This window comes from Neomonachus schauinslandi, chromosome X (genome assembly GCF_002201575.2).
Source record: "Neomonachus schauinslandi chromosome X, ASM220157v2, whole genome shotgun sequence".
In the NCBI taxonomy this organism is placed as follows: Eukaryota; Metazoa; Chordata; class Mammalia; order Carnivora; family Phocidae; genus Neomonachus; species Neomonachus schauinslandi.
The window spans coordinates 863724-872665 of record NC_058419.1 but is presented as its reverse complement, the minus strand read 5'-3'; the positions used below and the strand labels follow the sequence as shown (position 1 = coordinate 872665).

The window sequence follows — 8942 nt, the reverse complement described above, 5'->3', positions numbered from 1 at the left end:
AAATGAGTGTATCACTAGAATTATACAGGTGAAGCTCCTATCCCAGATAGCCGTGGATTTTCCTTGTTTCTCTGTGGGAATATTAAAAATATGCTCTTTAGAAATCTATTATGATTATTACCTTTCTTGGTCACCACAAATTTCAAGGGGACATTGTCATTTTACTTCTGTGATCCTAACCTATTATTTTACTTGTTGATTAGAATTAAGACCAAATGGCTTTATTTGTACATCCTTCTGAGATTAAATTGAACTCTTTAAAGCCATTCGCTCCTTTAAAACTCTGAAGAAATCTTTGGACACTGTTGTCAGAAAAACGCACATATGCATTCATACATAATGTTGTATATAATGTCAGGGAATTGGGGGGGGGCGGTTCTTGAATCCCACCTGTGAGTCTCAGTTTAAAAACACTAGTTTTTGAGGGAAGAGTATGACCAACTAAGATAATTGTATCTATCTATAAGGAGGCAAAAATAGACTTTATGTACTGGTTCTTACATTATCTACATTTTGCAGATTGTTAAGATGACTTGCCTTTGGCTTCAAGGCCTCGGTGATATGATCCCCAAACATGTTTTGCTCCATGCTTCACCAGGATAAGAAACAAATGAGGGTTTTATTTTAAATGTATGAAGCCTAATCTGAAATGCTTACATCATGAATATCTTCTGCCAACTTTAAACACACTGTTTTTCTACAAAAGAGGAAGTGGTGGCTGTGTGAGAGACCTAATTTGTCAGGAGGAGAATGCTTTCCAGATGAGTTTTCTCCTTTCCTCATTACATGGGAAGGAAAAGCCAATCTGGGAGCAGTTGCAGCAAATGGTGAAGAGTTCAACTGAATGCAACGCTCCCAGGAAACGCAGGATTAATGACCGTTGATTTGGGAGGCTTCAGGGCAGCGTCTGCTAGGACCGTGTAGTCTAACCACATAGAAAAGTCATGGCGCCATGGGCATCGTGGGGCAGGAAAGAACCTGGAGGCTGGGCTCGGAGGCAGAAGACAAGTCTGAGGGGTGCTGGACCCTCAGGACAGCTGCTGTGCCTCACAGCCCAGAACCTCCAGCCTCAGGGCAATCTGGCGTGCCCAGCTCTGGGGGTAAATTCGAAGGTAGCGAGTCAGTAGTGGCGGGTCTAGAGAGTTCACCACAGGTGTGAAAGAGTCTTGATTTCCCTGAAAAACCTGAAAGAAGAAAGATAGCATTTATTAGTTGTCTGACAGGAAGAACATTACAATGTTTGTCCCCCTTCCCCCGGCTCCATTGGCCTCCTACTGTGTCAGCCGCAAACCCATACCTCCGCCCCCAACATGGCCCTCCGCCTCACTAGCATCTATCGCAGGGCCCATTGCAATGCACAGACGTTTTTCCACTCCCCATTGACTAGTCCATGCTTCCAGGAGTCCCGGACTGAACCGGGGGGTGGGGGGTGACTGGATGACTCTGCATCCTATGCATCGGCCTGGGAAAGTGACATCTAGAATTAAGAGCACCTGGCTAGCCTGCTGTGGAGGCCTTTGCGCCAGCTAGGCCTTATATCTGGAATGTTCTCACCCACTTGCCAAAATCTTAGTGAAATTGAATGTTTTGTGCGAGGTTACACCCCACGTCTGCCTGCTGAGCCGGGTGGAGGGGGGAGTCAGACTTTTGCCCAGGAAAGTGCACAATAAGCACTCACTAAATGGTATCTACAGTCCAACCAACGTGACTTGCTTTCATACGTTGGTTTCACACCTCTTGGTACTAACTTTAGGATAATAACAAAAGCAACACAATGTCAGTCAGCTCCATGAGGGTCAGAGACCTTGGTCACATAGAATATATAGTATAATGTATATACATGGCAAATACACTATAAACATTTGTTAAAGTTTGTGTGTTTGATGAAACTCTTGAGAAACATTAAAGTCCCTGTTCTGGGATTTTTCGACAAACGTTTACGGTATATTTGGAGGCTTGTACGTCTTCTGTTAGACTTATTCCTTGCTTTGTCCCCTCAAGTTTTAATTTTAAAATGTTACCAACCTCAAGAAATTGAAAGAATAATGCAATGAACACTTAAATCCTTCACCTAGATTCAGTAATTGTTAACATATCATCTATTTCTCTACACACATGCTTACACACACACACACACATTTTCTGAACTACTTGAAAGGAAGTTGTAAACCTCATGTCATTTTGCTCCTAACTACTTCAGCATGTCAAGCCTAAAAATAGGGTATTTATAACCACAGAATAACATTTTCATATCCCCCAATGTAATATTGATATAATATAGCCTAGTATTCTAAAATTTCCAGTTATCAGTATGATACCCTTTATACAATTTTTCCAATCCAGAATCTAATAAAAACCACACATCACATTTACTTATCATATCTCTTTAAATCACCTTTAATCTAGAACAGACTCCTAGTATCTGGACTTTTTTTGTCCTTCATGACATGGACATTTTTAAAAGTGTAGGACTATTGTGTTGTAGAACCCACATTCTAAATTTGTCTGTTTTCTCATTATTAGATTTTGGTTAAATATTTTTTTAACATTGATTGATTGATTTTAGAGACAGAGAGAGAGAGCGAGCACACCCAAGCCGGAGGAGCAGAGGGAATCTCACACGGGACTGCATCTCACAACCCTGAGATCAAGTTCTCAGCCTATACCAAGAGTCTGACGCTTAACCAACTGCGCCACCCAGGTGCCCCTTGGTTAAATATTTTTAGTGAGAAAACCCAGTGCATGATGTGTCCTTCCCATTACATCACATCAGGGGACACATGATGCTAGTTTGTCCCATAAATTGATGATGCAAAGTGTGATCACACGGTAAAGGTGGTGCCCACCAGATCACTCTGTTCTAAAGGTGATCATTTCCCTTCCCGAACAATCTGTGGGATGATACTTTGAGACCGTGTAAATATTCCCCATCAAGCTTTCATCCAATGGTTTCAGCATTCATTAAAGTTCCCTACAAGTATTAAATAGTATATTGATGAATGCAAATTGATTTCCTAATTTTGTCATTTCTTCTACATTTCTTAGCTGGAATTCTTCTATGGAGAAAAGCTCCTCCTCCCCCTTTATATTTTAAGCTATGATTCTGGACTCCTGGATTCTTTCTTTATCGTATGTATTATAATCCATTACCATCATTATTCTTTTTGATGCTCAAATTGTCTCAAATTTGGCCAGCAGGAACCCCTTCAATCCAGCTCTTGTGTCCTTTTTATAAGACCCCATTAGTGTTTGTGCATTCTGGCACACCAAGATGTTCCAAGATTACCTGGCAGTTTCTTTGCTCCAGCTTTGGAATCAGTAATTTTTCTAAGGATCCCAGCTTCGGGGCGCCTGGGTGGCTCAGTTGGTTAAGCGACTGCCTTCGGCTCAGGTCATGATCCTGGAGTCCCGGGATCGAGTCCCAGGATCGAGTCCCACATCGGGCTCCCTGCTTGACAGGGAGTCTGTTTCTCCCTCTGACCCTCCTCTCTCTCTCAAATAAGTAAATAAAATATTTAATAAATAAATAAATAAATAAATAAATAAATAAATAAATAAGTAAGTAAGGATCCCAGCTTCCTTTTACTGGGAAGTGGTATCTAGAGACAAAGAATGCTCTGGGTTCAATGAAGCTCTGCTCCAGGCCGAGGCTCCTGTTCCATGTGTCTTCTCAGGTTGGACATTTTTATCTCATGGCAGAGGCACAAGAGACTGAGTCAAACATACACATTTAAAGTTTCTGTTCGGACTCACATTCCATTGGTCAAAATGAGTACTATTGCCAAGCCCAAAGTCAATGGAGTTTTCAAGGAAGGAGGCAGTGAAAAATCAAGAACAATAACACATTTTACCTCGTTTGCTGTTTTCTGTTCATTTAGAAAGTCTTTATAATTTCTTGCTCCAGAAATAACAGATGATTTTATGTAGGCAGGGATAAGAAAGTTGGGTTTATTAGTCCAGGAGCACCCCCCACTGTTGATCAAGTGAAGTGCAATTTCTTTAATAGATGGGACAGAAAGGGGCTCGCGTCTTGTGATGTTTTTGCTTTTATAGGACACTTGATTTCCACCAGTTGATTTCTGTTCTTGTTCATCACCAAGCCTCCAACAGATATACCGCCCTTCACCAGAAACAGTGTCACCTCTAGTCCTACATACTTTCAATCCCTTTCCGTTTGGTTCCAGAAGCCAATGCTCTGATCCACAGGTCTTGAGTATTAGTATTTCTTCACTCAGGGTGGGAATTTCTCTTTCCAGAAGTGATTTTGTTTTCTACCACTGACCTTTTCTCTTTTTTTTTTTTTTTGCACAGTCTCTCCTAGACTCTCCAGAGTGAGCTCTGGAGCTAGCTCAGCTGGCTCTGCATGTTTATTTTCTACTTACTTGTAAATAGAAACTTATAGTATTCTTTGTATTCTAGCTATTCTGTAGGTGAGTTATGGGTGGTTTTATGCAATTAAAAATATATATTCATAGCACTGGTGAAGAAAGATTTATTTCTTCCTTTCCAATTTAGATGCCTTTTATTTCTTTCTCTTGACTAATTTCTCTGGTAATAACTTCCAGTAACATGTTGAATAGAAGTGGCAAAAGTGCTAGTCCTTGTTTGTTTTGTGAAAATTAATAAAAGGAAACCTCCTTTAGAATGGAGTCAGGAGGCCAGCAGGGTGAGCTCTCACACCTTACCACTTATCCTCAATTGAAAATCCAACAAAAGGATACCATTTTCTTTACTACTTTACTACCAGAGCAGGAGGGAGGAAGGTTCACCCCTCCTCCACCCTCATCCCTGCAACAGCCCAGCCAATAAGAGACAGTCACAACTCAGCCAATGAGAAACCACTACACTTCCAACTTCCAGTTTATTCCAATGGACTTTTTGTTTATAACAGCTCCTCCCAACTCCCCCCTTTCCTGTATTAAAAGGGTGTGCCTCTCTTTTGTTCTGTAGACTTGCCTATGGTTCGGCCCTAGCTTGCTTGTTCCAGATTGGAATTCTCTGCTATTCCAAAAAAATCCATTTTTGCAGGTAAAATAACTGGCAATTTTCTTTTTAAAGTGAACATTTTGCCATTTCTCCACTGTATTTTCCCTTTCATTCTGGGATTCCGGTTATGTAATTTCCTTTTATATGTCTTGTCTTCTGTGCTCCATCCTAGGTAATTTCTTCAGCCATATCTTCCTATTGACTAAATTCTCTTTGGCTGTGTCTAATCTGCTATTAAGTCTTTTTTTTTTTTTTTAAGATTTTATTTATTTGACAGAGAGAGACACAGTTAGAGAGGCAACACAAGCGGGGGGAGTGGGAGAGAGATAAGCAGGCTTCCCACCGAGCAGGGAGCCCGATGCGGGGCTGGATCCCAGGACCCTGGGATCATGACCTGATCCGAAGGCAGACGCTTAACGACTGAGCCACTCAGGCGCCCCTAAGTCTTTCTTTGATTTTCAAGCTTCAACAACTATGTTTTTCATTTCTTTTTTTTTTTCAAAGATTTTATTTATTTATTTGACAGCGCGAGCGAGTGAGAGAGCACAAGCAGGGGGAGCAGTAGGTAGAGGGAAAGGAGAAACAGGCTCTCTGCTGAGCAAGGAGCCCGATGCAGGACTCGATCCAGGACCCCAGGACCATGACCCAAGCCGATGGCAGATGCTTAACCAACTGAGCCACCCAGGCACCCCTATGTTTTTCATTTCTAAAAGTACTTTTGTTTTCCCAAAACCGCCTAATAATTTTGGATAATTTGTCATTTATTTTTATGTTTTCATAGTTCATCAATTTCTGATGTTTTTCGATACTAACTCTGTATTGATTGTTCTTGCTCACTTGTTTTTTAAAATTTAATTTCATTAGTTTTTTTAAAGTAGGCTCCATACCCGGGACGCCTGGGTGGCTCAGTCGGTGGAGCGTCTGCCTTCGGCTCAGGTCATGATCCCAGGGTCCTGGGATTGAGTCCCCGTGTCAGGCTCTCTGCTCAGTGGGGAGTCTGCTTCTCCCTCTCCCACTCCCCCTGCTTGTGCTTTCTCTCTCTCAAATAAATAAATAAAATCTTAAAAAAAGTAGGCTCTACACCCAATGTGGGGGCTTGAACTCATGACTCTGAGATCAAGAGTCATATGCTCTACCGACTGAGCCAGCCAGGAGCCCCTCTGCTCACTTGCAGTCAAGTTGGTTTGTTGTCTTGCATGTTTGCTAATATTTTTTTTTTTAAAGATTTTATTTATTTATTTGACAGAGAGAGAGATAGCGAGAGCAGGAACAGAAGCAGGGGGAGTGGGAGAGGGAGAAGCAGGCTTCCCGTGGAGCAGGGAGCCCGATGTGGGACTCGATCCCAGGACCCTGGGACCATGACCTGAGCCGAAGGCAGACGCTTAACGACTGAGCCACCCAGGCGCCCGCATGTTTGCTAATATTTATGATCTTATCATTTAAGGATGTGGGAATCTTGGGGACCTAAACTGGGAGTGCTTTCTTCTGAGTGGACTTCCAGATGCCAGGAGGTGCTACTAACCTGCAACTACTTTAGCTCCCTTCTGGGGTTCATTACCTAATGCGTTCAGTTTTCCTTGCATTTTGCTCAAAGCTTAGTCTCCTAATAACACTAATATAAGCATTTTCCTTTAGGAAAGGTCATCCATTTTACATTTTCTCATATTTTACCTCTGTTTGCTATGATTTCAGCTCATTATTTTCAAATAAAAGCTCATGGGGTTTTATTTGGGGACTGGAGAGTCCCCTTTCCTTACCGAGTGTAACAATGCATTAAGAAGTATGCACCTCAGGATGGCCCGCACTATGGAACCAGTGGCAAAGAAGATCTTTAAAGGAGTTTTAGTTGTTGAACTCTTGGGCGTTTTTGGAGCATATTTTTTGTTTAATAAGATGAATGCAAGCCAAGATTTCAGGCAAACAATGAGCAAGAAATTTCCCTTCATCTTGGAAGTTTATTACAAATCCATTGAACAGTCTGGAATGTATGGAGTCAGAGAGCACGATCAAGAAAAATGGCTGGGGCGCCTGGGTGGCTCAGTCGTTAAGCATCTGCCTTTGGCTCAGGTCATGATCCCAGGGTCCTAGGATCGAGCCCCGCATGGGGCTCCCTGCTCAGCGGGAAGCCTGCTTCTCCCTCTCCCACTCCCCCTCGGCTTATGTTCCCTCTCTCGTTGTGTCTCTCTCTGTCAAATAAATAAATAAAATCTTTAAAAAAAAAAAAAAGAAAAATGGCTGAATAGCAAAAATTAGGACCAGTCATCACGTTCAGCCTCCCATCTAAGCTGTTTGAGACCTTTGTGGGGGAGAAGAAAGATGAGCACACCACATTGCAGACTCCTGGCCCCACAGAACAAAACAGGAACTTCTGGTCTGCCATGGCTCACAGTCATTTCCCATCCACTATGCAAATCCCCTGCTTTTGTTTGTTGCTTTCCTTTGGCATTTATTATTAAAGATTACTGCTTAACAAATAAAAGACTAGGAGAAGGAAGGAAAAAAAAAAAAGGTATGTACTATAGAGTGCCTGGGTGGCTCAGTTAGTGAAGTGTCTGCCTTCGGCTTAGGTCATGATCCCCGGGTCCTGGGATCGTTGGGCTCCCTGCTCAGTGGGGAGTCTGCTTCTCCCTCCCTCTGCTCTTGTGCTCTTGCCTGCTCTCTCTCCCTCTCAAATAAATAAATAAAATCTTAAAAAAAAAAGAAGTATGTACTATAAGTGAGATAGCCTTCTTATCGTGATAATATATACATAACATATAATTTACCATTTTGACCAGTTTTAAGTGTACAGTTCAGTGGCATTAAATAGATTCACAATGTTGTACAAGCATCACCACCATCCATCTCCAGAATTCTTCATCTTGCAAAACTGAAACTCTATGCATTAGACAGTAACTCTCCATTATCCTCTCCCCAAGTCTTCGGTAACCTCTGTTCTACTTTCACTCTCCATGAACTTGCCTATTCCAGGTACCTCATTATAATTGTTAATTCTGTGTGCCAACTTGCCTAGGTCAGGAGGTACCCGGATATTTGGTCAAACATTATTCTGGGTGTGTCTGTGAGGATGTTTTTGGGTAAGATTAACATTCAAATGGTAGAGTGAATAAAGCAGATTTTCTTCCAAACCTTTGAAAGCCTGAAGAGAATAAAAAGGCTGACCTTCCTCTGAATAAGAACTCTTCCTGCCTGACTGCCTTTGAACTGGGACATTGGCTTTTCCAGCTCTGGGGCTCAAACTGAATTACTGGCCCTTCCTAAGTCTTGAGCCTGCTGGCCTTCAGCCTGGAATTTACACCAACAGCTACCTTGGTTCTCAGGCTTTTGGACTCGGACCGGAACTAGACCATTGGTACTCCTGGGTCTCCAGCTTGCTGGTTCACCCTGCAGATCTTGGGACTTGTCAGTCTTCATAATCATGAGCCAGTTCCTTACAATAATCTCTTTATACACACACAAACATACATAGGTGTGCATGCACACACACATTCTATTGGATCTGTTTCTCTGGAGAAGCCTCACTAATACACTCATATAAATGGTCCTTTTATGTCTGGCCTATTTCTGGACGCCACATTTCCCATGCCCCACCATGGGGTGTGGCCTATTTCATTTAACATAATGCATTCAAGGTTCATCCATATGGTAGCATGTATCAGAGATATACCCTTTAAAAAATGGGAATATCCTCTAGCATACATATTATCTATACTCTGGTCCACTGAACTGCCAGAAGCAGAAGTCTAATCCAGCATTGGAGGATCAGGGAATTCTTCCTGGAGGAGAAGATGTTTATCTGAGACTTAAAGAATGAGCCAAGTAAAAGGGGCAGTGCTAAGTACCTAGGAAAGAATTGTTCTAGGTAGAATAAACAGTATGTAAACAGGTAGAATGTAAAAGCCTGGTATGAGAAAGAACATGCTGTTTTTAGGGACCTGAGAGTTTCTTAGTATGCG

General features: G+C 42.1%; 2 protein-coding genes across 2 annotated transcripts in view; one reads left to right on the top strand and one right to left on the bottom strand.

Moving 5' to 3' along the window:
• Window positions 1-1017: 1017 nt before the first annotated feature.
• Window positions 1018-8942, bottom strand: part of F8 (coagulation factor VIII) — a 140541-nt gene continuing 132616 nt past the window's right edge. Inside the window, exon 28 of the mRNA XM_021682778.1 lies at window positions 1018-1184. Within this exon, the coding sequence (XP_021538453.1) occupies window positions 1029-1184 (156 nt within the window). The 3' untranslated portion in view covers window positions 1018-1028. The remainder of the gene's footprint in view (window positions 1185-8942) is intronic.
• On the top strand, window positions 6780-7999 carry LOC110583269 (protein CEBPZOS-like). The gene is made up of 2 exons (XM_021693325.2): window positions 6780-7004; window positions 7957-7999. The coding sequence occupies exons 1-2, from the start codon at window positions 6781-6783 to the stop codon at window positions 7997-7999; spliced, it is 267 nt and encodes an 88-aa protein (XP_021549000.2). The 5' UTR covers window position 6780.

Excerpts from the sequence above, each read along its gene's own strand:
- LOC110583269 (XM_021693325.2), top strand. The coding sequence starts at position 6,781 with ATGGCCCGCACTATGGAACCAGTGGCAAAGAAGATCTTTAAAGGAGTT. Across the intron at positions 7,005-7,956 it reads GAGCACGATCAAGAAAAATG|GTACCTCATTATAATTGTTA; the intron begins GCTGGGGCGCCT and ends TGCCTATTCCAG.